This window comes from Penicillium robsamsonii (genome assembly GCF_028829455.1).
Source record: "Penicillium robsamsonii strain IBT 29466 chromosome Unknown utg000006l_segment0_segment0, whole genome shotgun sequence".
Taxonomy (NCBI): domain Eukaryota; kingdom Fungi; phylum Ascomycota; class Eurotiomycetes; order Eurotiales; family Aspergillaceae; genus Penicillium; species Penicillium robsamsonii.
In genome coordinates, this window is record NW_026643224.1 from 1,059,798 (window position 1) to 1,087,201 (window position 27,404).

The 27,404-nt window shown below is 48.9% G+C and overlaps 12 protein-coding genes across 12 annotated transcripts; 4 read left to right on the forward strand and 8 right to left on the reverse strand.

Moving 5' to 3' along the window:
* Positions 1-752: 752 nt before the first annotated feature.
* Positions 753-2,042, reverse strand: N7447_010144 (serine/threonine-protein phosphatase; the record flags this gene model as incomplete). The annotated part of the gene is made up of 6 exons (XM_057234406.1): positions 753-825; positions 881-953; positions 1,006-1,539; positions 1,606-1,711; positions 1,774-1,815; positions 1,881-2,042. 6 exons carry the CDS (start codon positions 2,040-2,042, stop codon positions 753-755), a joined length of 990 nt encoding a protein of 329 aa, XP_057081690.1.
* A 573-nt stretch (positions 2,043-2,615) lies between these two features.
* On the reverse strand, positions 2,616-3,756 carry N7447_010145 (proteasome inhibitor PI31 family protein; the record flags this gene model as incomplete). The annotated part of the gene is made up of 2 exons (XM_057234407.1): positions 2,616-3,520; positions 3,573-3,756. The coding sequence occupies 2 exons, from the start codon at positions 3,754-3,756 to the stop codon at positions 2,616-2,618; spliced, it is 1,089 nt and encodes a 362-aa protein (XP_057081691.1).
* Positions 3,757-4,046: 290 nt separating this feature from the next.
* N7447_010146 (acyl-CoA dehydrogenase family protein) lies at positions 4,047-5,692 on the reverse strand (the record flags this gene model as incomplete). The annotated part of the gene is made up of 3 exons (XM_057234408.1): positions 4,047-4,383; positions 4,434-4,802; positions 4,860-5,692. 3 exons carry the CDS (start codon positions 5,690-5,692, stop codon positions 4,047-4,049), a joined length of 1,539 nt encoding a protein of 512 aa, XP_057081692.1.
* A 534-nt stretch (positions 5,693-6,226) lies between these two features.
* Positions 6,227-8,698, reverse strand: N7447_010147 (phosphatidate phosphatase App1 family protein; the record flags this gene model as incomplete). The annotated part of the gene is made up of 1 exon (XM_057234409.1): positions 6,227-8,698. The coding sequence occupies one exon, from the start codon at positions 8,696-8,698 to the stop codon at positions 6,227-6,229; it is 2,472 nt and encodes an 823-aa protein (XP_057081693.1).
* Positions 8,699-9,534: 836 nt separating this feature from the next.
* N7447_010148 (UV-endonuclease UVE-1) lies at positions 9,535-11,648 on the reverse strand (the record flags this gene model as incomplete). The annotated part of the gene is made up of 2 exons (XM_057234410.1): positions 9,535-11,079; positions 11,145-11,648. 2 exons carry the CDS (start codon positions 11,646-11,648, stop codon positions 9,535-9,537), a joined length of 2,049 nt encoding a protein of 682 aa, XP_057081694.1.
* A 449-nt stretch (positions 11,649-12,097) lies between these two features.
* Positions 12,098-12,580, forward strand: N7447_010149 (uncharacterized protein; the record flags this gene model as incomplete). Its single annotated transcript, XM_057234411.1, has 1 exon — positions 12,098-12,580. The coding sequence occupies one exon, from the start codon at positions 12,098-12,100 to the stop codon at positions 12,578-12,580; it is 483 nt and encodes a 160-aa protein (XP_057081695.1).
* Positions 12,581-13,706: 1,126 nt separating this feature from the next.
* On the reverse strand, positions 13,707-15,200 carry N7447_010150 (MFS transporter; the record flags this gene model as incomplete). The annotated part of the gene is made up of 3 exons (XM_057234412.1): positions 13,707-14,411; positions 14,477-14,878; positions 14,955-15,200. The coding sequence occupies 3 exons, from the start codon at positions 15,198-15,200 to the stop codon at positions 13,707-13,709; spliced, it is 1,353 nt and encodes a 450-aa protein (XP_057081696.1).
* A 358-nt stretch (positions 15,201-15,558) lies between these two features.
* N7447_010151 (hexokinase family protein) lies at positions 15,559-17,260 on the forward strand (the record flags this gene model as incomplete). Its single annotated transcript, XM_057234413.1, has 2 exons — positions 15,559-16,022; positions 16,078-17,260. 2 exons carry the CDS (start codon positions 15,559-15,561, stop codon positions 17,258-17,260), a joined length of 1,647 nt encoding a protein of 548 aa, XP_057081697.1.
* Positions 17,261-17,575: 315 nt separating this feature from the next.
* On the forward strand, positions 17,576-18,543 carry N7447_010152 (TatD family hydrolase; the record flags this gene model as incomplete). Its single annotated transcript, XM_057234414.1, has 2 exons — positions 17,576-17,590; positions 17,647-18,543. 2 exons carry the CDS (start codon positions 17,576-17,578, stop codon positions 18,541-18,543), a joined length of 912 nt encoding a protein of 303 aa, XP_057081698.1.
* Positions 18,544-19,655: 1,112 nt separating this feature from the next.
* Positions 19,656-20,834, forward strand: N7447_010153 (putative extracellular protein; the record flags this gene model as incomplete). The annotated part of the gene is made up of 1 exon (XM_057234415.1): positions 19,656-20,834. One exon carries the CDS (start codon positions 19,656-19,658, stop codon positions 20,832-20,834), a length of 1,179 nt encoding a protein of 392 aa, XP_057081699.1.
* A 535-nt stretch (positions 20,835-21,369) lies between these two features.
* N7447_010154 (uncharacterized protein) lies at positions 21,370-23,974 on the reverse strand (the record flags this gene model as incomplete). Its single annotated transcript, XM_057234416.1, has 2 exons — positions 21,370-21,383; positions 22,354-23,974. The coding sequence occupies 2 exons, from the start codon at positions 23,972-23,974 to the stop codon at positions 21,370-21,372; spliced, it is 1,635 nt and encodes a 544-aa protein (XP_057081700.1).
* A 1,584-nt stretch (positions 23,975-25,558) lies between these two features.
* Positions 25,559-26,630, reverse strand: N7447_010155 (uncharacterized protein; the record flags this gene model as incomplete). Its single annotated transcript, XM_057234417.1, has 4 exons — positions 25,559-25,958; positions 26,039-26,149; positions 26,207-26,412; positions 26,499-26,630. The coding sequence occupies 4 exons, from the start codon at positions 26,628-26,630 to the stop codon at positions 25,559-25,561; spliced, it is 849 nt and encodes a 282-aa protein (XP_057081701.1).
* Positions 26,631-27,404: the final 774 nt, after the last annotated feature.

Consider the following 27,404-nt stretch of genomic DNA (forward strand, 5'->3'; position numbering starts at 1 on the left):
AGTATCAGTAAAGAAGGTACGGACAGGATAAATATCATCTTGGATTTAGGTGTGTGGACGAACTCTTTGCCTATAACTGAAGATCTGACGACTGTGTGACTTTAGTATGCTGATATGACGATGTTCAAATCACACCTTCATTCAGATTCCGTAATATCAGACCCTACAATCGACCGGATTATTGTTCTCTTTGAGAAGGTTCAGGCCGCTATTGTGATACCGTGGAGTTTCAACGCGTTACCAATACCTGCACGTGGTTTAGGGAATGCTTGCTCTCAGTAGATGGACTTTATTGTTGGTGGAAGAAACCTCACCCCAAAGACACCATGCAATGGTAAGAGGGCTTGCATTGGCAGGGATGAAAGGGCTGATCTCGGTGGAACCTCTGACATTTATAAAGCTACAGGCGACGATCAATCACCTATTGCCACTTATTAACAAGGGAATAATATTGAACTCTAGCCTTTATGCGTATATCTCAGCTCCTAGTGATACCAACGAGAGAGTCCTGTTAGCTCAAGTAACCAGAGAAAGGTATTAATCCGCAATCCGGAATATACCATAACCACAGGGTGTTCTTGCGGTCTCATGAAACCGGGTCTTGCAAATGGTCTTTTATTTTCATGATTGGTATCAACAAATGGCCAGGCATCGAACCATACAGAATTAAGAAGGCGAGAGCCCTGTTCGATTGCAACCCCATTCTTTCTCCGCCAGTCCAATTGCCTCTCGGGGGACAAAAATGAAATCTATCAAAGGAAATAGTCGGGTGTGCGTCTCGATACCATAGGTTCTCCCGCTCGGGGGCAAGGATCGAATTGTAGGCTGGATTATATGTCAGTAGGATATCTAAGAAATGATACGCTGCAGTAGTACTCACAATGTGTATTTCAAATGCTCGTCAATCTCCATAATGGCGGCCTGGTTGCCGCAGCGGTAACAGTAATTTGGTGCTGTAGTCCGGTTAGTGTTTTGGTCTGTCAAATCTAGCGACGAAATACATACCTGAGAAAATAGTGACCACGTTCCGGTCCTGCGACCAGTTATATCCTTCCATCACCAATTGATGGGCACGTGCCACCAGAGTCAAGCCATTGTTGTGGTTGAAGGCCTCGGAAATGTCCTGTCCGAACGTGTATCCAGCACCTCGGGGAGAGATTCCCCATCCGCATCGGTCATCGGGATCACTCCAGAGCAAGTCACACATGGGACCCTCATGGGGAACTTCTTGGATACGATCAAGCGACCGGATGTTGTCAAGAGTGTCAATGGACGGACTCAGTCCACCGTGAAGACAGAAAATCTGGTTTTCGATGAGAGCAGTGAGGGGAAGGTAGTCGAAAAGGTCGGTGAAGTATTTCCACACGTTGGCATTGCCATATTTGCGGAGACATTCGTCATAGAATCCGTAGACCTGTGTGATCTGTCGGGACTCGTGGTTGCCACGAAGGATGGTAATACGGTTTGGATAACGGATCTTCAGAGAAACCAGAAGGGTCACTGTCTCAACTGAGTAGTAACCACGGTCGACATAGTCACCTATATCAAGAAAAATTAGAAAAAACGTTACCCCACAACGCGTTCATCCGACCGTTGTCCACTCACCCATGAAGAGGTAGTTTGTATCCGGGTTAGGACCGCCAATGCGGAAAAGCTCCATTAAGTCATGGAACTGGCCGTGTATGTCACCGCAGACTGTCACTGGGCATTTCTGTCGGATAGGGTCAGTGGGCTGGACGGGCAAGATAACAACCCGACCGAGAAACAACATACCACTGGCTGCACATTGGATTCCTCCTGCAATACCTCTCTTGCCTGGAAGACACAGAAATGATCAACTTCAGCTCATTCTCATCAATCTGTCAAAACAAGGAACCCACCCGATCGCACAGCCGCCGCACATCTTCCTCCGCTAATTGCTTGCAAGTCATCAAACTCTCGATCCAGCCGTCCAAAGTCGGTATGGATCCGGGGTCGCTTGTTGGCGATAGGTGGTGTGGCTCGGGGGACCGCGCAGTATCGATTTCCATGCTGTTATCCATTGCGTCGGTATGCTCAGCTGGCTGAAAAGGAGGGGCCAGCTGGGGAGGGGCGGTCTCGTGAGAAAACGGAATTCGTGGGTGGGCGCAGGTATCGTGGGGTTCGGAAAATATGTGGGATAATACGCTCCAGATGAAAATTCAATTAAAAGACAACTTCCCAAGATTGATTCAAGGGATAAGGGGATGGGTTGGGAACGCGAGAAGGGGAGAAGAGATGGGAGTTCGGGAAGGTCAAGTTGAGAGTGGTGAACAGAAGCGCCACACTTCAGCCACACACCGCTTTCTCCAGTGCTGTCTACGTAATTAGCAACTACAACAGATGGACTCTTATACAGAACGACAGGGTTTAGATCATTGTTGGTTTGTGTTAAACCTCTAACCAGACAAATAAAATAGGTGTCTAGCAAGATGTTCCACACAATGCACCCAAAAGATACGGAGGAAACATGTCAAAAAGGGTCATTGATACGTGACTATAGCTTCTTGTTATTCTTGTTAATGTTGAAATCAATTTGTGTCATTTAGGAACAAAGAAGCTCCTTCTTTGTTGCAGTTTCACTTGCTCGTCACTCGTTAGATGATGTCTCCGCCAAATCCACCACCAAACCCACCAAAGCCGCCCCCACCTCGTCCGTTATTACCAAAAGGTCCTCGATTACGACCAACAGGTGGCTCACCAGGTCCTACAGGATCATACCTTGCACCGGGGGGTGCACGGGGGTCATATCCACCATTACCAGCTCCTCCTCCACCGAAGAGAGGGTCATCAAAGGTAGGATGCATACCCCCGCCACCTGGGCCAAAGCCAGGGCCCATAGATCCACGCAAAGGGTCATGGGGACCAAGTCCTGCTGGGTAAAGATCTCGTTCTCCGATGTTGTAAGGGGTTCTGCCTCCTCCAAGGCCTCCTGGATATCCAGGAGGATATCCCCGCGGGGGCCGGTTGATCTCAAGCTCATCTTCAAACCCGGGAGGGGCAAAGTCTGGTGGGTTGGAGCGGCGGGGAGCTGCCGCTAGAGGATCATCAAATGGACGTGGACGAGCAGGGTGCGGGAGGGAGCCATCCTGGGGAATATCCGGTTGTCTTTCTTCTTGTGGCCTTGCTCTAGGCGGCTGGCTTGGATCTTCATATCCCTCTTTGTACAAACCGGGCGCAAGTTTCTGAATGACGTTTAGTTTGAACAAACCGACCAAGTCACCTAGGCGAGCCGGTGAGATAAAAATATCTCGCAGGGACGCGGTTATATTCTCTGAGGACGATAGAGGGAGCGCAGAGGCGGAGATGTAGTCTTTAGTGGGGATGTCGAACGAGCTGGTCCGGTCATCGCCCAAGGCCAGTGCAAAAATCACTGCATTATTTCCCAGTCGATTCACTTTGAGTAGATACTGCATCGAAGACTGCGAGTGTGCGTACCGAAAGGCAAACGTATCGTTAGTGTTCCATTCTGCGGGGAGGGATGGTGTATCTGTAGATGTTTCTGAAGGAGTTAGTAAGAGTTCACCGATGCGATCGAAACAGACTTGATATACCTAAGTTGTGATCTTCACCGAGACCGACAAGTCTGAAATCCACTGCAACCATGCATGCATGGCCGATCAGGGCCACAGCCTCATATGGTGTTTTGAGACTCGGCTGTCCATCACTCGCAGGTTGGACAGCTTTCACGGCAAGGTCGAGGATATGATCCTGGCGAAGGGCATCCGCTGGAGCCATTTTTGACGGATTTTGTATATTTCAGATGTGCAATATGGGATGGTGGAGTACCTGGAATATTTTACAAGATGGGGTGATGATGCGGCTCCTTGATGCCCAAAGTGACCTCACTTGGAGCTAGCCTTCTTGGGAAGCTGTGGCGTCGGAACAAAGGTCTCCCGTTCCAGCTATCAGCCCCACTTGCCTTTCTATTTTTGGCCAAGCCGAGGGCTGTATACAAAACATACGAGCACTGTTATGTTGATGAATAGAATACTATGATTGATGGATTCGCCCGAGAAGCTTCCCCTCTATAACATCGACTTTGGGAAATTCTTCATTGCCTGCCGAACTCCCAAGTCTGCCAGAATCTCCTCAGTTCCACCCAGGATGGCATCGAACTTGTATGTGCGATGGAACATCTCAATGACCTTGCCCATTCCGGACTGAGTGATACCACGCCCACCAAAGATATTCGTAGCGAGGCTAGCAATTTCGCCTGCAGCTTGGGTACAGTGTGACTTGAGCAGTCCGATAGGTCCGCCTAAATGCTTCGCTTGCTCGGCGTATGTCATGTTGCACATCTGGTAGGCGATGGATTCGAGCCATGCCTGGTTAGACTCGGCGAGGGAGATCATGCGGGCGATCCTGTTGGATGTTAGAAAATAAATACGGGCGGAATGATCGAAGAGACTCACTTCTGACGAATAACTGGTTGTTCGACCAATTTCTTGCCAAAGACGATGCGCTGGTTGGACCATTTCAATGTCTCTTCCACAACCACCATAGACATGCGAACCACGGCAGCCACCATCATAAAGCGCTCGTGGTTGAAGTTGCTCATGATAACAGCGAAACCCTTGTGTTCCTCGCCCAGAAGATTCTGAACCGGAACCTTGACATTCTCAAACTGCACGAAAGCAGTGGCAGCTGCAGTCGAGTATGAGGTCTTGATTTGCTTGGTCTCAACACCCTCGCCGCGAGGGATCAAAAGCACCGAGAATCCCTTCTCGGTACGGCAGCCAGTGACAAAGTAGTCGGCGAACATGCCGTTTGTGATCCATTTCCTGAATATTGTTAGCGCAAATCTCTTTAATTCAACCAGCAAATGTGATCCGACTCACTTTGTGCCGTTGACGATATAATGTTTCCCATCAGGAGTCTTCTCTGCGGTAGTCTTCAGACCTGCCACGTCGCTACCAGCAAAGGCCTCTGTGATAGCCAAACACATCTTCTTCTGACCCGACAAGACCTCGGTATTGAGGCGCTCCTTGAGTGCAGGATCGTGCAACCATTGCTGGACAGCTGTCAAACTAATAGCCATACCGGCCATATTGCCATCCTGGAATCCTCTGGCATTGGCACGGACCAACTCCTGTACTACAATCATGTCGTGGAGATAATCAAACTCCTTTCCATCCACAACTCCACCGAGCAAGGTGCGGTTATGCAGGTGCTTTCCGGGGCCCAATCGCATAGCCAGAATGTTCGTTTCGGCCATGCGGTTGATTAATTCTTGGCTGATATAGGTCCCATCCTGCTCCTTCTCTTGCGCTTCGGGCGTCACATATTTATCCGTGAACTCCCGGACGGCCTTTTGCAGGCGTCGGTGGCTCTCCTTGTAGTAAGGGGACTTGAACTGGGGTCGCAGCCATAGGGGCTCGGCGTAGGGCACGGGGCTCAAAGCTCCAGGGACGGGCACGATAACCTCGGGTTTTTCGCCTTCGATGACACCAATGCAAAGCTGGTCACGGTATTTCTCCAGAACTTCCTGGCGGTGCAAGTTGTAGAACTCAGATGTTGCGTCCTGGCCAGCAACCTGAGCAAGCACGACGGCACCGCCGGGGTGGGCGTCGACAAAATCGGTCAAATCATAGACTTGGTGGTCGATGATGCACCAGAGGGAATCCTCAGTGTTATGCTTCGCGACCTCCGCGCGTGTGAGAATTTCCGGCATATTTGAGTATGAAAAAAAAGAGGAGAAGAACGAGGGTGCTACTAGTAAATACCCCAGATTATAAGTCGCCAATCATGCTGCCGCTGATTCAAATTGAGCCGAGGCCCGAAAACACTGATGTCAGCATCGTGTTTCACTCTTCTTGGCTGCCCCAACAAAGACCTCGGACCTCACAGCTTCCGATTACTGATCAACTGTACGATATATAATGTTTTCGTCAAAGGCTGTTGAATTATAATCACCAAAGGCGTTTATAGGCTCTCGCGCCCGTAGACGTATGGTCGGCACGTTTCAACTTCAGCTTCTAGCCTGGAGCAACACCAAACATGCGATGTACATATGCTAGTAGTAGTATCGCAGAAGAAAATCAAAGGAAGTTGAGAGGTTTATTTCTATACCAGAGGCTATCATGATGGTTGGATCATTCAGACCAACCTTGTTTCTAAAATATATTTGCTATCGAGAAAGCGATTGGGATAACTGGAGTGTGTTCACCTGCCTGTACATCTTGACATATCGTATGTTTACACAACATCAATAGTCCCCCTTCGAACGACCAGCCTTGATATCTTTCAGTGCCTCCTCAATTAACCACGCACAAACAGGCTGCGCATCGCTTCCGACACGCCAACTGCCCAGCGTAACGCCGTGCTGTTCAAGCACTTCGCTTGCGCGATCCCAACGACGTCGCCAAAGCTCCTCGCGTTTATTTGGAAGGGGCGCAGCCGGCATACCCGACTCGCCATTGGACCCTGCTCTCCCAAGTGACTGGCTAGATGAAGACCCCGAGAAGTTGAGTCGGTCGCTGGCATATTGAAACCCTTGGTATGCAGCCTGGGCGGCTGCCGCTGGGTATGATTGAATGCCACCTGAAGTTCGACTCGGCGTAGATGATGGACTGGAGGAATCTGAACTGGGTGTTGAAGACCCAGGGTTTGTGCGACGCGGAGGGGGGCAAGGCGGTGGTGGCCTGGCGCGTGTAGCTTGCGATTGATCCCGAGAGCCTGCAGACCCATCATCGAGTGCTTTGGGCCAAGAAGAAGGAACTTCATTCGTTGATGTCCCAGCGCTACTCTGAGAGGTTGAAGGCGAGGGATCCACATCAATCAATGAATGTGTCTTGGGAACGGCACGTCTGGGCGGCACAGGCGGGACTGGTCTGCGCTTGGGGGGCTCCGGGGCTGGCGCCGGTTTGGAGTCTTTTTCCGGTGCATCGGAATGTGATGCAACGTTGCGCAGGGAGGATGGCCTGGAGCTCTTCGCCAAATCAGCCGGCGTAGAAACCATGCGCAGTGCAGATGGTTTGATTGGCTTCGCTGGGCGTGGCCGTGAAGTGGCGGGGTGTGTAAGCCCCGCTGGAGGTGGCTGATCGCCTATGATGAGGTCTGTGAGATCAATCAGGTCCTCAAGGTCAAGATTGCTTGGGTCTGGATCACGGAGCCCTACGGGGACTGCAGAATCAACGGCAGCCGTACCACCTCGAGGTGGCAGCGCCGGTCTGTTGATAGCAGCATCCGAGTGGTCCACTACATTTGGTGAACTGCGACTGCGTTTAGACTGGTCAAGATGGCCGACGGATTTGTCGAAGAACTTCTGGGGTTCTGAGGTCGTAACATCACGAATGAAAATGCCTAGGATACGGCCAGGATTTGCCAAAACAATCTCAGTGTAAACTTCCAGATCAGCCTCACCACTGTCGCCGACAAGTATGAATCTCCGTTCTGGGAAGTCGCGGAGGATTTGTTCTAATGACCCCCGTTTCCTCTCTGCAGTGGGCTCAAAGATTCCTTGAAGCATGCCCGAGTACTGTTTGAGATGGAAGGAGCCCGGAGGCAATCCCACCATCTTGAAGTACCGCTCAAGGAGGGGATACAACTGCCAGGGAGCATTTGACACATAGTGAATTTTCACACCCTGGTCGGCCAGTTTGCAGTACCAGTCGCTGACTCCTTCGACTGTAAGTTCATCCAATTCACGGACAAAGGTATTTCGGAACATCTCCTTCGCTCCACTCGCAATGGCTGAGTGCTTGACTGTATCATCGATGTCACTGATCAAACTGATTCCAATTGGATCAATGATCTCAATCGGCCTTACGACGGACAGGTCTTCAGATGCCAGCACCCGAGTATGAGTTGGAACAAATGGCAGTGTAGCACGCAGAGTAAAATGACCTGATTCATCCGTCAGGATATTTCGAGACTTGCTCTCATCGTCGTTAAAGAAGAACACTGTCACTGGCATGCTCCCAACAGGATTCGTCAAGAATGGACGAAGTCTTTCCATCAGATGGGCATTCGCCATAGATATTTGGTCTTTACTCAATGGTGCAGCATGATGTTGTGTTTGGTCCGCATGCGAGCCTTTCCAAGCCGGGTCTGCTTCCCTCTCAGCCTTGGCGACTAATGTTTGCATCTCCTTGTCGATGTATTCATCATCTCCCTTCCCAGATACCTTGTCATCACTTTCATCATTTGTACTTCCACTTGGTGCAGGGATCCCGCTCAGCTTCCTGGCCAGGGCAATCATCAACCGGTGCTTTCGGCTCATCGGCCCCCGGCCAGGAGAGTAAATCCAGCCACGCACGTCGACGGCCACAAGTGCATCTTCAGTCTCCGTTGCATCCCAAGTAGGTGTGGCGGGTTCATCGTCCTCATGGGCTACACCCCTGTATTCATCGATAGTTTCTGACCATGACCCCCGTCGCGAAGGTGCGCTGGTACTAGCGTTCTTGTTCTCTGTCAATTTCCTAGCATAACTGGGAAAGACCACCATCTCCTCGTCGCCTGACCGTGCAATTTCCGCATCCGGGAAGGCTCCAGGGGTGTTGTAGTAGTCCTCATCGTGTTCATTCCTCTGCCCCGACCATTGTGAGGTATAGGCCTGGCGTAGCTCATTAGCCGCTTTGAAATAGTCGTAAACCTTCTTTCGGCGGCTACCAGGGGCAGAAGCAGCACCATCACCATTGCCTGGCCCCCATGTTGATGAAAGTCCAGACTGCGCCATTGGGTCTATCGTTGTGTCTTTCGGTCTGTGGCGGGATTCTCGGCTCGACCTCGGGTACCTTGCAGCTGGACTGTTACCGGCTGCAGTAGATCTCCACGGCCTTGATTGTCGCCGGGTTCCGAGAAGATAATTCACAAGGCGTCCGCCAAGTCTGCTATCGCGTGTAGCGAGTCGCGCTTGTCGCCGGACGATCGCTCGGTAGACCCGCGATTGGGCTCGGTGTCGAAGCGCGGGGAGGGTTTCGTGCCGGATGCCCCAAAGACGGGATTGTGCTCGCCTAGTTGCGTGTGCGCCAACTATCAGACGAAGTATATTTGATAGCCTACTGGGTCGAGGCTCGCGAGGAAAGGAAGGGAAAAGGGTGGTAGGCGGGCGTCTGAAGAGAGAGGGCCTCGACCGAAGGATTGGCCAACGAAAAGGTGATTTAGGCGCCAGGGTCTCGTGTATGATTTAACAGGGTAAATAGTCTGAAAGGAAAAAAAAAACCAAGTTCCAGTACAACAGCTATGTAGAAAGTTGATTCGCTGCGGGGAAAGAGATCGGCCATGACGATGATTCCTCACCGCGTTGCAACCGAAGATTCTGGGAAATATTATATTTGTATTCAATTTTGGTTTTTTTTTTTAAATCGTTTACTTAACGTAGGTATAATCCAAACTTATTCTATCCATATCTATAACGTGTTGGTTAATAGAGTCCATGCCTGTATGTGAAGCCCATATGGAAGCAGAAGCAGATCCCAAAATGCATTGATAGATTGTGGGTTTGATCTATAATCTAGCTACAAAGCCTCTAGCTATTATATATCTGGTCATTAATATACAAGAACTACCCAATTATGAACTGTCCTCGGTGTAGTTCACTTTCTTCGCACGTGAACTTCGTCGAGAAAGTGATGTCGAAGCCGCAGCATTGTCCACTGATACTGAAATCTCTTGGGACTTTTTAGTCACTTCTGTCTCTTCAGACTCTGGGGTAGACTCAATATCCGAAGCCTTGCGCTTGTTGCGAGCCTTGGTCGACGGACGCGTCCGCCTGGCCGGCTTTTTTACTGGTGTTTCTATCTTGTTGGGTATATCTAGAGGAGCATCGTCTGCGATAGACTCAATCTTACCCTTTTTGGATGCATTTTTCTTGGGACTTGGTGTAGCTTTGGGCTTCACGATTTTCTTTGCCGGTCGGAGCCATTCTTCCATGCCTTCGGGCCAGTAGACTCTGCCATCTGGTCCACCCATTCCGACTTCTTCGTTGGGGATGGTGCGAGGCGGTGGTATTAAGCCTTCTAGGTCCACAAAGGCCCCATTCTTCTTGGACTTTTTGGGTGGTTTGTGTGGTTGGTTTTCGTCAAGCCGCATGAACGGTATTATGTCGTTCACGAGATTGTAGCCGGGGAGTTTGAAGTTTCTCATCAACTCGAACACGGCTTGTTCTTTGTCCTTGGCCTCAATCATCAGGTCCATGGTGGGTGGACAAGGGGGCAAAGTGGTAACGCGGTCACTGTGTTTGCGCCGTTGGCGTGGTGTGATGGCGGCCGCAGTTTGTTCGGAATAATGCATCTTCTGGGTGATGTTCTTCCGAGACCATGTTGCTGATATACGCTCGTAGAGAGGTATGATGTCCTCGGTGCCTTCACGGACCTCATTGGCGTCAAAAATGATATTATGGTGGTGGTAATCGAGGACAAGAGGGACATTGAGCTCCTCGCAAATAGGTAGCAGATCGTGAACGGACCAGCTAACGTCGTCATTCTCCAGAACCAGGCGATTTTTGATGTCCTGCGATAATCTGGCATAGTTCTCTCGGAACCGGTCCAGTGTAGCAGCCTTATCACCAAACACACCACCCATGTGCAGAATCATGACCGCATCCCGGTCCTGCTGTGGGGGGAGTTTGAGTAGCTGGAGCATCTCCGAGTGATACTCGAGATCGCGAGTAGAATTCTCGACGACTTCCTCTCTCGGCGATCCGAATTGAGTGAATTGGCCAGGGTGAACCGACACCCGGTGTCCGAGTTCTGCAATCACACGTCCTACATCTGCTAGCGCCTCCGAGGCGAACGGCGCCAACTTATAGCCATATTCCTTGTGACTAGCAAATGGGAACATCTCACTGCTGAGTCGCATGAACTTAATGCCATATCTGTCGTTCCAACGAATGATCTTGGCCAAATCCCGTACATTCGCCAAGGCTAGCCCCTCGACGAAGGTTTGTCCGCGTGCAACATCAGATGGCTGGTTGCGGTCTGGACGATTCTTGATCGTGTGTGCGGGTTGGTCGGGATCTTGGAGCGGGTGTCGATTTTCGAGTATAGAGGCGATTCGACAGGTCCGAGAACAGAAGACGGAGGGTGTTGAATATCGAAGGTATGTATTTAGACATGCCTGTTAAAGTCAGAAACCAGGATCATCGGCGGAGGTTATGATGTGCGCAGCACGGCGCAACTCACATATCCTAATCTGCCTTTCCATGGAAGTGGCAGGTAGCTGCTGTTCACCGGAGGTGGTCGGCCGAGCGCCTCTTTTAGCTCTTCCGCATCAACGGGGATGTCTTCATCTGATTCTGGATCCAATGAAGCCTCTGCCTGGCCAGCAGGTAAGGGTACATCTCCATTGAGGATATCCACCGGCTTCGCCTCCGGCCCAGGCGTCTCAGTCGCCCTGACCATACCTTCTGGATCCAGATATCTTGGTTTTGGGCCAAGATCCTGCGAATATACACGTGATGTGGATTTCAATGTGTTTAGGGAATGCGCAACTCTTTTAGGCGAGAAGGACGAGACGCGCAGAGCGTAATGAGCGGCATGATGGGTATTTGGGGCGAACGATCTGCTTCTCGCCACAGAAACGGATTCAGGGATTCTCAATGACGTATGATGACCCTGTTGACTAGCTTCCAAGGAATGGACATGGATAGACAGACCTTGCAGCAGACGAGCAAAAGACCGACACATTCAGCGGACTTTTGGAGGTCAATGAGTGTTGGGGGGTTGGAGTTCGTAAGGGCGGGATGTTCCACGCGCTAATCAACGCGACTCACCGTTCACCGCGACAACCTCCAGGGCTATCGTGTCATCAACGTCATCAACCTCCCCAAAATCAGAATGAATTTGATATATAATGTTGCGATCTCTCTAGGGCTTGCTAGAAATTCAATCAAGGTCTATAGCATCCAATAGTGCAAAATCCTTTTTTTGAGCCCATTGATTCGAGGTCAAAGATAATGAATTTGGACATGAAGGAGCCCGCATAGTCCGCCGCATCGGTCCCGAAGTGCAAGGTCTGAAAGCCGGTGACCGCATCGTAGTCGTTGGGAGCTGCTTATTTTTTGATGCAATCAGTTCTCTCCGAGAACTTGCGCGAGAAAATTCCAGCTGGCTTAATCTTCAATTATACGGAGAGCATGCCTTGCGTGTTCAGTACACCGATATACTCCATCTTCGATATTGGAATTCTGGAAAAGGGACAGATTTGTTTCCCCTCAATACTCTGGCTTCTTGAGTCGACTTTGGACGTATTTCATAGTCCATGCTTATACACAGTGCCAGCGGTGGAGTTGGCATTGCGAACATTCAGCTTGCTCAACTGGTTTGCTGGTATCTATGCAACTGTCGGTAACGAGGAGAAGGTCAGATATCTCATGGACACGTTTAGCCTTCCTCGGAACAGGATCCTCTACTCCCGTAGTTCCTCGTTCGTCGAGGACATCATGCAGGAGACAAATGACCAGAGTTTCGATTTGATATTGAACTCTTTGTCTGGTGAACTACTACATGCTACATGGAAGTGTATTGCACCGTTTGGAAAGATGGTCGAGATTGGCAAGCGAGACTTCATTGGCTCTGGAAAGCTTGATATGACTCCTTTCTTAGACAACCGTAGCTAATGTTGTGTCGACTTGGATCAAATTTGTTCCAGCAAGCCGACCTTGCAAGAAAGTATGTATCATCAATTACGAAGAGGTTTCCAATGTATAGCATTTGGAAACTGACATATCATGCAGGTTGAAGAAAATTGCGGTCCTAGTCAAGGAACGCTACATACATCCTATCAGACCCATCAATATCTTTAGTTCCGATGGTATCCACGACGCCTTCTATCACATGCAGCAAGGCATCCATTCAGGAAAAATCATCGTGTCAATGTGTGATAATTCAGGCCAAGTCAACGCAGTAGACAATACCCAACAAAAAAAAACGCCCGTCCAACTCAACAGCTCTGGTGCGTACCTCCTCGTAGGTGGCTTTGGAGGTCTGGGTTGGGCGGTATCTACGTGGATGGTCCAACATGGAGCTCGGCACCTCATATATCTTTCCCCTCATATATCTTTCCTGCCCCGCGAGTTCAAGCGAAATCCACCGAGAGTTTACCCAAGAAATTACCAGTATAAGATCTCGCGCCGTCTTTGTTCGGGGTAGCGTTACGAACCTCGAGGATGTGAAAAACGCAATCACACTGGCTCAAGGCCTGCTTCGGGGTTTGCGCTATCGATATCGGTCTCGTCAAGGGGGTGGGCTATGCTACCGAGCAGGAGGGAATTGTACAACAGCTCAAAGATTCTGGTGGCCTAGTCGATATGTCTCTGACGGCTCGATCCTGAGTGCGGTAGAGGCAGCGATGAGATCTATGTCAAGTACGCCGGGACCCGAAGCAAGCCACTTCGGCTTTGGAATTTGCCCCAATATATCTGACCGATCAAAGAAAGCGTTGGTATGGAAGAACGACATCCGAATGTCTGTATTTCATAACACTAGAGCAGCCGGTACCATCTTGGACTATACTTCTGGCAGATGCCTATATGCCTTTATCACACGGGCTAAAGGCGATGCCGCTTTGCTCAGCCAGTTTGATTGTGCTCAAATGCTCGCTGTGGAAATAGGAAAGATGGGTTTCAGCTTCTTGCTAAAGCCGGAAGAAGACCTGGTAACATCTTGCTACTTTGCACGCTTTATGCTTCCTTAAAATCCAAGAATACTGTCCCTTTGAAGTGACAGCTGGGGAATATGAACTGTTTAGACATGGTGTGATGCCTCTTGCTGGGGAAGTCGGAATATTGTTGCCCAAATTCCCAACGATACAGCCAGCATGGCGAGCAAGATTGGCTGCAGCACTGTCACTCCCTTCGCCTGAGCAATAGCGCCAATCATGAATGGGAAAACAGCACCGCCACCCATAGAAAAGGCAGCCGCAAATCCAATAGCAGCAACATGAAGATTCTTCGGTAGCAATCGTGTCGCCACAATCACAACTCCCGGGAAGATAGTCCCCATAAAGAATCCAACAAATGCAACCGCAACGGCGGACACGATAAACTCAGGCACGAGCCAGAAGATGAGCTCAAGAGCAATTGCAAGCAAGAGGTATATAGCAATGGACAGCTTCTCTCCAATTCGTGGTGACACAAACCCTAGCACGAATCGACCGACTGTGATGCCGAGCCAGAAGCCTGTCTCTGCCATTCCGGATTCAAATGGGTCGCCATGTCGGACGTTCGTCATAAAGACAACAATCCAACCACCGATTGCTACCTCAATTCCGCCATAGAGAAAGAGGAAGACAGCGCATATCCAGGTGACCTTATATGTGAGGGCAAGGCGTGTTTGAGAGAATGCCCCTCCTCTGCCTGGGAAACTGGGGTTCTCTTGTTGATATTTGCTCCCAGTTTCATCCCAGAAGGCGCCGGTGGAGTAAACTAGTGCGATAGCAGCCGCTCCGGTCTGTATTTCATTATTAGCTTGTCGATATCCAGTGCTTTCGGGGTGAGAGAGAGAGATGGAGATACCATTAGGTAGTAATAAGAGTACCATTCCCACCCTGCTTTGATAATTAGAGTTGTGGCAACGAGAGGGCTTATTGTGGCTCCGACGCCATAGAATCCATGGAAGAAACCGAGCACTTCGTGCGAGTTCGCCATGTTTCCGATCCATACATTCCATGCTGCATTGTGAAATCCGCTCCCTAATCCAACCAGAATATACATGATCACTAGGACTGGAAAGGGCGGGTGTGTAGATATGACTGCAAACGCAATCACATGGCAAATCGGAGCGATTATTGTGATTCCTCGCCTGCCGAGAGTCTGATGAACTAAATTGCTCAAGATAGCGGATACGGTATATCCCACAAACGGCGAAAGGAACACCAATGAAACGGCCGTATAGCTTTTTTGATAGTAAATCTCCAACTGAAAACGTTCAAATAAGATGGTCAGTGATCTTATACAACGGGGATCAGGTCAACGCTGAGTTGGTAACACAAACATAGGGAATAATTGCTCCATATGCAGCATCATTGGACCCCATCACAAATGCACACCAAAATGTGGCTGTCACCTTCCATATTGTTGTTTTCGACTCGTTCCATCTTGGTGCGACGTTTACTGCATGCAACGGTGGTGTTTCATCGGTCTCCGAGGACGTAGCTTCAGGCGTATATTGGTATCTGGTAGGTTCCCCTGGTGTTGGTGGCCAAGATGACCGGCTCGAGCTTGCACTTCTGGTACTCATTTTCTAGAGTTGAGAAGTCGAAAGTGAGATCTTGGGGGGTGTAAGATTGTGGGGGTATATCAGACATGTCATGCGGGGGAAACCCAACAACTGGTGAATGTAACCATGTCCTATCCTATATGTATGGATTTATCTTCGCGCGTTTATCGTGTTTTACTAGTTAGAGAGTTTCATAGTACTGAATTTGGTCATACTTTTCATACAGTCAGATTTCTGTCATATAGAAATATAGTTAAATGCCGGTCACGTGGTGGTATTCTCCGAGGCCATCAGCGCGTGTTTTCCCGATGGTCTTCAAGTCTTCAAACCCTTTCCATCTTGGGAAAAAGCCACGTCACAGAAGCGATTTCTAGTTGAAATGGCTAAAACTTCGCTATTCCCAATAAAGACTAATCTAAAGGAGTTCCTTCAGCCGCTCCGGGTCGAACTTGAGACCTTGTATGAGTTATCTTGTCGGCTATCGTCGTCATATAAAAAGTTAGCCGCGGAATCTACAGAACACTTTATTCCATCAGCGCTTACCCGTCTTCCGACGGGCCATGAAACCGGACGATATCTTGGCGTCTATTTCGGTCTGTCATACCTTCGGGTGGCCTTCATCGACCTCTTAGGAGATCAACATGTCGAAGGACATCCACGGGTGCGGCGCACATTAGAGAAGGCATGGCCTATTGAAGATCATATACGAAAGGATCATTGTGTTGACCTCTTTACATGGATTGGAGACTGTATTGCCGAGGTGGTGGCAGACAGACTGGCCAACCCAAGTGAAGAGCGGATTGATCAAATAACGACAGGCATTTCCTTCTGTCTTCCTATAAAGTATAGTTATCCCACCGGCTTCTGTTATATGTTTCTCTGGCTAATCTTAGTGTAGACAAGATTCTCTTGATGAGGCTATCTTGATGCCAACAGGGAAAGGCTTCTCTCTAAGCTCAGACCTCAATCTCCGCCAAGCCTTGCTGAATGGATATGAACGTCACACATATTCAACTCATGGAGATGAAATGAACATGCCTGCTAAACGCCGCAGGCTATTTTCTCTTCCTAAACTGAAAATCGCTGTCATGATCAACGACACGACAGCGACACTTGCTTCATTGGCGTACTCTATCCCTTCTTTGCCGAACACTCGTGTTGTTATGGGTCTGATCGTGGGCGCGGGATGCAACACGACTGTTCCCATGAAACTTGCCAATTTGCATGAATCCAAAACTAAAAGCATTCTTGAAAAACACCCCGATGCACAGGAAACACTCATCTCGACTGAATGGACTCTCTCCACGGCGGCGGCTTCTTTCGATGAGCTTGGCATTCGAACAAAATGGGACCTTGGACTGGATAAAAACTGCAAAAGACCTGGTTTCCAGCCAATGGAATATATGATCGGCGGTGGATACACTGGCGAGCTCGTCCGCATCGTCTGTTATGATTGGTTTCACGGAGTTTTGGGAATAGAACGCTCTAAGTTACCGCTGAAGTTGGTTGAAGAGTATTCTCTTTCAACAGAATACCTTTCTCTGGTTGTTGCTTCTTCTCTGTCTGATGAGCGCTTAGCAAGCGCGTTGTCCAAATCACTTCAACCATCTCCTGAGAGTGATTGGATCTGGTCGCCTGAATACGCCCGTGATATTCGGGCCATTGCCTCGGCTGTGCAGGATCGAGCGGCTTCGTTGGTGGCATCTGCGGTTGTTGGTCTCCTAGGTTGCACCAATGAAGTCCAATTGTGCAACACGGCGACCAAGTGTACAAATGAAGAACAAGTCAAATCGGAAGCTGAAGTTACTGGACAAACGGACTCCTCGTCATCAACGCCAGGTTGGAATAGCGGGCCCGAGGAGCTCGCCGTCGCCTTCTCGGGTGGAGTGATTCAACACTATCCTCACTATAAAGAAACTGTACAGAGATATATTGATCGACTGCTACTACGAGCTGGTCCTCAGGCAGGCGGAAAGAGCGTCTTCTTGCGGGAAGCCAGTGATGGTGGGATCATTGGAACTGGTGTCCTTGCGGGAACGACGTCAGGGGAAATCGGGGAAATCAAGGCCACTAACAATTAGTTTCCATCAATTTCCCTCAATTGATAGCCACATAGATACATTATAGTATATGTCTCCCATTTTCTCCCTCCGCGCTTCAGAAAAAGCCCCACTTCGGCAGGAACCCCGACATCGGTGCATTTCCATGCCGTTCTGTCAACTGAATAATTTATTAATGGCATTTGAATCGAAGATCTACCTCAATAATTGTGTAGAGCCCGCTATCTACTTTTCGTTGGTGAGCCTCAAGTCTTGTGTCAATATATTAACCCTATTTCCGCCAAGAACACCGAAGACTTTTCCTTTTTTTTTTTTTTTTCCATTACGCCGAAGACAATGAAGTTCTTCGATGTGAGCAAAAACATTCTATTGTTTCTATAAATCCGACTAACTAACACTGCAGACAGGCCGCCGTCACATTCACTGCAGACCAGTTCCAAGGTATCTACCGAGGAAAGCAATATCACGAACCAGATTTTGCGGAAGTCCTGAAAAGAGCCCAAGACCATGGATGTGAAAAGATCATGCTCACCACCATGACTCTGGAAGGTGCAAGACAGAACCTGCAGGTAGTGAGGAAGTTCCCTGCGATGTGCAAAATGACCTTGGGCGTGCATCCGTACCATGTCGCTGAGATCTATGAGCCAAATTCACAATATCTCAACGAGCTGCGCGAGCTGGGTGAAACGCTTCTAGCCGAAAACCCCTCACCCCTAGCTGCGTTTGGGGAAATCGGGTTGGACTACGAGTACCTGGATCGAGCTGACAAGGAAACGCAGCAACGAGCGTTCCGCGAGCAATTAGAGCTTGCCGTGCAATTTCAACTACCGCTGTTCTTGCACGCTCGTGAATCCACCGAAGACTTTATCTCCATCATCAAGCCATTTCTGCCAAGGCTGCCGCGTGGCGGGTTGGTGCATTCTTTTGCGGGCACGAAGGGGGAGATGCTCCAGCTCGTGGAACTGGGTCTGGAAATTAGTGTCAACGGTATCTCATTCCGGACAGATGAGCAGTTGGAAATGGTTAGGCATATTCCATTGGAGAAGCTACAACTGGAGACTGATGCGCCGTGGTGCGAGGTCTTGTCTAATGATCCCAAAATCGCGGCTTACCTGGAAACTGCGAAGCCTTTGCCGTCTAGTCGGAAACACAACAAGTTTATACTGGGGCAAATGGTCAAGACACGCAATGAAAGTTGTTTTATGGAGAGTGTGGGATTAGTTGTGGCGGGTTTGAAGGGTGTTGCTGTGGAAGAAGTGGCTGAGGCTGCTTGGAATAATAGTAGTCGAATGTTTTGGGTGTGAATATGTCTTTGAGCCAATGTATATAATAGAATCAGGTAACAGGACTTCACAAATTTTTCTGGTTTAGCTAGTCTAATTGGATCATTGAAACCCTCGATGTTTGAAGCTCATTTGTTTAATTAGCAGAGCAATACACAGTACGTAGGTCAAACAAAGTGCACGGTGTATATCCCACGGCAACAAGCTTTTACCCACATGAACATAATCGAAAGAAATCTTGATAGATCGACGTGGATGTAAACAAAGCTCTTTTAGGTATCATGATTGGTGCCCTGGATAAACATCCAGGGGGAGGAAGACAGGGGCGAACCCTTAGGGCTTGCCCAGGGCTTCGTGCTGATCCCGGAACTTCGTTGCCGGACAGTTGACATTTTATAAATAATTGTGATGCGTCCTTTTGCGTTTAGTTTTTCTATGAGATCATCTCAAGATTCTTGAAGGTTAGCCTACGGATATTAATATGAATACAAGTTGGAATGAAGGAAGTCATGCATGGTGCCTTCTTTTTCACATTCGATCCCTCATCGCGAGGTCTACAATCCAATTGCCCCTCGAGTCACTAGTTGCCACTTAATTGCTTTGCTGGCGATCTGGGTATCTAAGCGTCCAAACAAGGTCGATATGGACCATGACTTTTTTGATGTATGGATCGAGATGTAATGGAGATCTAGTCATTCTGTTAGATTGTCGATGATTTGTCTTTTACGTGAGAATAAGCACGTATGATACTGGGGATAGAGGTTACCGGAGTGGAGGGCTGCGGTTTGTTGACATTCTTGACGTTGCGAAGGCGATCGCCAAACCATCGGCGCATGGGCAAAAGCCGCGACATGTTGGAATTGGCCATTCCTCTCTAGAGTTATGTGGAATGCTGTTGACTACTGGCCATGTATTTATACTAATTATCGTCGGCAACCCTGCACTTTCTTTTCTCAAGCCTCTATACTCATATAATTGATTATATCGACCCTGGTGGTCAAGTCCTTATCAAAAGTCTATATACCAAAAGTTCTCCAAGACGTTGTAAGTGAAGTGCTGGCGATTGCTTCGTTCTTGCCTCCGATGTTGCCATTGTCAGGGTTGAGACTAACAAGACTAGAGAGAAAATCACAATGAAGGGCACATTGATCCTCTCTGGCCTTTTGGCTACTGCTGTCTCGGCTCACATGCAGCTTAGCAAGCCGTACCCTATCCGCAGTCCGCTCAACAAGGATGGCAAGGGCGAGAAGGATTATTCTTACACCAACCCGCTCTCCACCTCCGGTAGCGACTACCCATGCAAAGGATATGCCAAGGATAAATTTGAGGCCGTCGCTACATGGCAACCAGGCTCCACCCAAGAGATGACTTTGGAAGGTAGTGCCGTCCATGGTGGTGGCTCATGTCAGCTCGCCCTGACCTATGACCAGGGTGAGACCTTCAAGGTCATTGAGTCTATTGAGGGTGACTGCCCTATCGACAAGAAGTACGAATTCCAGGTCCCCTCAGACGCACCAAGCGGCGATGCCCTCTTCGCTTGGACCTGGTTCAACAAGGTCGGCAATCGCGAGATGTACATGAATTGTGCTATGGTCACCATCGGTGGCTCCGCCAAGCGTAGTGCTACCGTCGAGTCCGAGGGTAACAACGACCAGACCGAGAACGCCAAGAGCGACTTCAGTAGCCTCCCCGAGCTCTTCGTTGCCAACGTGAACCAGGCTGGCAAGTGTGTCACCATCGAGGGCCAGGCCGTTCACTTCCCCAAGCCCGGTCCTAAGGTTATTGGCAAGGCCGATGGTCCTGGATACAAGTGCTCCGATCATGCTCCCTTCCTCGGTAGCTCCAAGTCTGAGAAGCAGCCTGCGGTCAGCGATACCACTAAGTCAAATAAAAAGCCTGCGACTACCCTCACCACCGCCACCAAGTCCGAGAAGAATCCCACTGCCGAGAGCACCACCGCCACCAAGTCCAAGAACAAGCCCACTGCCGACAGCACCACCACCCCCACCAAGTCTGAGAAGAATGCAGTTGCCGACATTATCGCTACCCATATAGCCAACGCTGTCTCGAAGATCACCAAAGCCTTTGGAACTGCGGCCGCTGATGATGACAGCCGTCTGACCTCCACCAAACACTCAGCCAACAACCAGTTCAGCGACTACGTCGGCCAATGGTCTTGCCACTCTGGGGACATCATCTGCGCCCCGGATGGACTTTCCTTTGCCTTATGCACCAACGGGAAGCCCATCTTCATGGGCTCCGTTGCTGCTGGTACTATTTGCCGGTCGGGCGTTATCACTGCTCGCCAGTAAAGGCGTCTGTTCTTTTCTTCTTTTCTACTTTTCATTTCTCTTGCGGATACTTTATCCATACATCCCAGTGAATATTTCAAATTAACAGCAGTCCGTAGACTGCATCAGTCGAGTGATCTTCACTCGCTATGGCCGGTTTTTGGATTCTTGCAGTTGGTGTTTTCTTTCAGCCCGGCTTTTGGGCGCTCTGTATTGTTTTTCTGATCCTTTACCCATGACCTGTTAAGCGATGAGCCTGTTGACGTCCCTATGCTGACAATGCTGTCATACAGACTATCTAATGATTTCGCGTGTTAATTTAAATTCTGGACCTTCATTATGCTATGCATCCGCTTTTTCCAACGATTCGTGGGGAATGATATAGTTTCCTCATGCACTGTATGCGCGTGAAATATCAAAAATGCCAAAATACTCTATAAGTGGCCGTCTGTTCGTCCTTTATTCTCCTAGGGCATCGCCATTTCCCTGTGTACTTCGGCTACACTTGGTGCTAAGAAGTATGTGTCTAGACCTGGCACTAACCCGCGGGTAACCCTCATAACCCTGCACCTAGTCGGGTCAGGTTCCAAGATCCCGACCCCATGAGGGTAACTCGCGGGTAAACCTGAGATGCAAACGATCGGGCAAAGTCAGAGAGTGATAGTTGCCATTTGATCACCTGACCATCCATGTCATCACTTACAGTTGTGTTCATTTGTGTCCACTCTTTCTTCCGCCAAACTGAACACCCATCGCTGCCAGGCCATCGTCAAGCATAACCGCGACCACGTACGAAGCAATTTACTCCTATGACGGATCCAGTTGTTATTGCTAAAGTCGCACGGTTCGAGTGGGAGCTACCTCGTTTATCGCTCTAGACCCTCGTGTATAAAAGGTTAGAAAACACAGGTCTGGCCCCACGTTTCATTGGCCCTGTCCACGAGCATGGCCGTGTAATCGGGTTCATACTAGAAAAGCTCGAAGGGCGTGAAGCAAACATCGAGGACCTTTCGTCTTATTAATCTGCCCTCCAGCGACTACATGATATTAGCATCCTCCATGGCGATGTTAACAGATACAATTTCATTGTTCAGGACGATACGGTACGGTTGATTGATTTCGAGAAAGGCTAACTCCGTGATAGCGCTGCATACATGTAAGCTGGGATGGGTTATCTATGTGATCAATTAGTGGAGGACATAGGGCGCGGTGCGGATTTTAAGCGGTGAATCAGCCTGATTCAGATAACCCCAGTTCTAGGGGAACAGAGTGGCTACGAAAAAATATGTAAACGCGATGTAAATATCTGTATCGTTGACTTCTGGGTAGGCATGAGACATCGACACGTCAGAGAATATAGAGTGTATATTGTCACGGGCCCGGTCGATCAAGAAGAAAGAGTGCATTAAACTAGAAAAGCAAAGATAGGGAAGCAACAATGAAAGCAAACGAAAGCCTGTGATCATGTAGATCGTGACATGTATACTCTAACAGGCTACCCCGTGCACTCACGAAAACCCAGAAAAATAGAGAGTTGGACCACACTCAAAGACACTCTCATCCTTCTTGGCATGTTCCTTGACCAATTCCTCTCTCAACTCAAGGGCCTCCTCCATATCCATTGGCGTCACAGACTCAACACCATCGCCTTTGATCCAACCAGTCTGCTGGGGTGGAACGTTCCGCGTAGAGCAAAGCCGGTAGGTCGGGTCGATAAGGGGCAAAGTGAGAAAACGGCAGTGGCCGGGCTTGGTCTTGTCTTGAAGCTGTAATGGGCCCATTCGGCGCTGGAAGGCGTTGGGGAAGGAGATCAGGCGGCCCGGAGGCATCTTAACCTCCCCGAGCTGTTGCCAGGCTGGACTAGACTGAATGTTCTCGTATCCGAGAAGCATTCCTATATACTTGACGTCCCATAGGGCATACTTCAGGATGAGATCTCGATATCCCTCATCTGAAGCCCCATCGCTGTCATCGGGGGCATCGCTGTCATCTGAAGCTTCATCGCTGTTATTTGGGGCCTCGCTGTGATCAGGGGCCTCGCTGTCATCGGGGGCGAAATCGCTTTCACTTTCGTCGTCGTCTGACTCCTCGGCGCCAATTCGGTCGTAGACCCAGGTAAGGCCTTTTGTACACCTCTGCCGGAACCTGATTTGCGGCTCGGGCATGTTTTCCGAATCAAGCGCGTAGATGGCGTTGGCGACTATACGTTCGTTTGCATTTCCTTCCGTGTGCCATTCCTCCCCGGGAGAGGATGGCGTTTCGGGGTCTAGCTCGATACTGTGGATCCGGACGACAACCTGGAGACCCTGTTCTCGAAAATCATCCTGCAATGCAAGCGTGTAGAACTGGTGATCGTCAGGGTCCTCTTCCTTGGGCTGATACATCCATGTGTAGGGTGCTAACCAAGGGTTTGAGTCAATGAATTGACAATATTCATAATCCGGACTGCAAACGTAATCGAAGTGTGCCGGGCCAACGATTGCTTTCCCGGTCCTCCCTGCTTTCCAGTCCTCGTATGAGTACGCGGTTCCTGGGTCCGAATGCTTAAAGACGAATGTGCGTGCATACTTGGTCAAAGATGTGCGAAGCAAGCCCCAGCGGGCCTTCCAATCCCCCGGGATCCTTTGCCTTTTGACCTTCTGCCAGTATACCTTATCCTTGGATTCAGGTTCCTGAAGGTACGCCTCCACTTGAGCACACATAGTTTCGTATTCCTCCGTAGAGAGTTTATCCTCGTCTTCCTTGCGGGGCAATCTTTTCGCCCATTCAGGGAACTGGGTTTTCCACTCGACTCCGTAAGTGCGGATACGCATAGGCTCACGAGGATAGGAGATGTAATGCCCATGGAAAAGGCCGTTCGCTTCCCTCCAATTATTACGAACCAAAATCTCGTTCCATTGTTTAATGCTACCGGAGATAACGGTCTCGATCGCGGAGTATATCTCGCGGTTCGTCGGATGGAGATTATTGATGTAAGACGAAATCCGAACATCCGTAGACCCAGGGGGACTAGTGAATTCCACTTCACATGGTAGCCACTGGAATTTCGAGGACCACACGTCCATACCACTGCTCCAGTTTAAGCCCTCTTCTACCAGTTGTGGGAGTTCCAAAACCATCGGGCCCTCTTTACTGCGTGACGACCAGGAATGCTCGGCCATTCCACATGATTACGAGTCTTTTTCTCTTTGCAGATGTCACAGGCTAATTGTCTTGAGTCGCTGGCAGCTCTGCCGCTTGTCGGAACCAGGTGTTTTCCTTTTGCTAGTATAATTTAGGAGAGAGAATAGAGCTTACCGAGGTAACAGGAGGATTTGGTGACCCGCCACTCTCCAAGTGGTGTGCCCCTCTGGAAACACATCTTTAAGAATCGATTATCTTCAAGAGATGTTAAGGGTACGGGCTGTCATCCAAATTCCGAGTCTGTGCGGTGAACTGTCGAAAATCTCTGTAGATGTAGCTAAATTGGGAGCCATAGTTTGCATCACTGGATGTGACGATTAATCAAAGTCTAGGAACGAGGGTGAAGCACTATGGTATATAGCACGCAATCTCTAGCTCTAACAAGTAATAAAAATGGGCAAGAATAATATAATAATCCAGTATTTCTACGTTACATTGCCTAGACCGGTGCCGATTTCCGGAAGTACTGTATCAAGGGCACTGTTCCTGTCAGATCTCACACGGGAGGTTTACTGAAGGCGAAGCTTACCTGACCGATATCTATGAAAATGGGAAATATTGCTTGAAGGTTGATATATGGCTTGAAATGGTTTAGCTTGTCTAGGCCTCCGCAAAGCCCAACTTTGGGCCCGGGGTCCGGGTCTATCCTCCGCCCCCATTAAGCCCCTCCAGAAGCCCATTATCATATAAAAAATGGTCTTGGCGTTTACAAAGGTACTAAATTATAAAATTAAATGACTATTTTTTACAACTGTTCTGGTGTCATACTAATTCGAGTATTTGAAAAATAGAGACTACTAGGGATATATATTTGTGGTAGAGGGGAGTTAAGGGTGAGAATTGTCACCCACAGCAAAAGAAATATCTTCAGCGGAGCCACGGCTGCCCATGGCCAATTGCGGCATTCATCACCCCGGCACTATAATTGGATCTTATAGTGGGACTGCTTCGTCAAAAGAATTGTGGCGGACGCGCATTTTTGTAGTCTGGAAGAGGCAGATTGAGCATCATCTCATAGATATCAGTGCCTATATGCTTCCTGTGGGTGTTATCTGGCATTGACAAAACGAATAACAAATGGTGGATCCATACACCAGACAGTCGATCTCCTGAGGCTCCTCTGCTTCCTGGAGTTACAGAAGTTTTAATGTCAACCCAGTAGGGAAGTACAGATTGGCCATTATATATGATATTCGCCTGCAGTATCACATTCTGAACCAATACCTGCCCACCCGCGGTCTGTTTAACTCCTTGCCCAACAACGGGCAAATGTGCGCCAGATAATCTTTCAATCTGGTTTCTATCGTCGGAGAAGATCCGCATTGACGAAGAGCCGGTATCCTCGAGAAAATCAAAAGTCATGGTAGTCGCCATTGTATTTGTTGCTTGGGTAGTTGGGTTTCGAAGTGATATCCACACCTATTAGATTATCGCATTCAAGTCAGTGCTTATGGCCTTAGGGTTCGCTTTCTGGGAGACGGTACCGTATGCAACGCGAGTCCTGGATGACACGAGTGGAGGGAGAAAAACAAGTATAAATGACCCGGGCTGCAATCATCGATCTAAATTTTTGAATCAGCACCGTGCGCATGTCTCTGTGATTTGGTTTTGAATAGTACTGGTGTGGCACTAAGCTGATGTTTCTTTTGTTCTGGATTTCTTTCTCTCAGACTTACTCCTTCTACCCAAAATCCCGTTGGGCCATGCTTTGCGCTAAGAGAATACAGTTCCTGTATATTCAACTTTTTGGGACCAGCAATCAGTCCACCATTTGACCAATAACTGACTGACTCCCTATCCCAGATCAGTTTTCCAGAGCGGTAAGCAGTCATGAGAGCTCTGACGTTGGAAAGATTATTATCTTCGTCTTCATCTTCGAGGCTCCGCTCCAGCTTTTTCAAGGAATCGAGGCGTTGAACAATTTCCCAACTCAGTCCTTTCGGTTCAGAGTTGATCATGTCCCTAAATGAGGGCAGAATAGCCCTTGGCGTTAGAGCATGCAACAAAACAAAAACACAGTATAGAGTGCGGTGTCTCCTTACATTCTTTCTTGCTTGATGGCTGTGAATGTTTCCATCCTGCTTTGAAAAAAATGAGGCATGATTGCCTCGGAAATACGTTCTTTGCATCTCTCGATTTGGCCATCGACATCACTTCCACAAAATGTTAGTGAACAAAAAGAAATCCATAGAGGGTGCTCTTGATCTTACGCTTCGTTGAGATCTGGCTCATCCACACTCCATCCGTCAGGCAGCTGGGATTGATCTGTAATAGGAACCTCACGTGGTCCCCATACTCTCCTGCCAGGCCTGACTTGCTCAGATGGTTCAGGGAAAGTAAAATCAGCCTCACGCTCGAGGAGCGAGTTTGCAAGGGCAACATGGGGTAAATTAGGGTCAGGCCTTTTGCTCCTTCCCTGGTGAGGCCCACAATATCAGCATTTCAATCACTTTGGCTGGATTGTTTCGAACGGCTCGAAAAGAGAGCGGCGGGCCATAGTACCTTCTTGCCCTTGCCTGGCTTGGACGCAGTACTGGATCCAGCAGGTCTCGACTTTCGAACGCGCTTTTCTTCAACAAGACCATGTAGAAGGTTCGCACCCGTTTGCTGGCTTTGGCGGCGAGTGGTGGGCATTCTGATCTGGGATGATGATTATTTCGAATTGAAACACAAAGTGAAAAGCGCAGAGAGCCTAGAGGATGGTGATAAAAGACGCGAGACAGGACATCGATCATATTTATAATTCTTTTCCATTGAGCCTTCATAGGGGTTTGGAAGGTGAGAAGTCAAAGAAATGTTTCGAGTCGAGCCTGGCAGAGCAGGGAACCGAAGAAAGCCCCGAGGACAAAGAAAGAGCTACAAAGTGCCAATCAAGAGTTCTGATTTTCTCTTTTCCTTCATTCACCTGGGCCCAGGGTGCCTTTCCTGGCTTATGGACTATGATTAAGAATGGTCTTAGCTCCGCTTCGAAAAATAGAATAGAAAAGCAAACTAGCCATTAGATCTGCATGGGAAATATATTGAGACTGTCTATGCCTCGGGTTCATAGGACTTTGCCACCTTGATCTTTCTTTGTCTCTTAGTTAGCTAGCTAAATGCGAATGGGCCTTTTCCTTCAACAAACTATGGGGGAAACCAGGGCCTTCTCACCTCTCACCTCTATCACCTTGGTCTCCAGAATTCTCACCCGTAATACTCATACTAACCCTAAGATAATTCTTGCTTTAATCATCAAGGCATCTCGAGAATTGGCCCTCTAGAGTAATGGGCTTCTGATGCAAAAGTTGAATTTTTTGATTGTCTATATGCATTAGAGATCATGTAGTGACACAGATTTAGTTGACTAAAGATTCCAGGATGATGCTCGAACGGATTCGGATCACCTTTTGCCTCTCGCTGTACGCGATC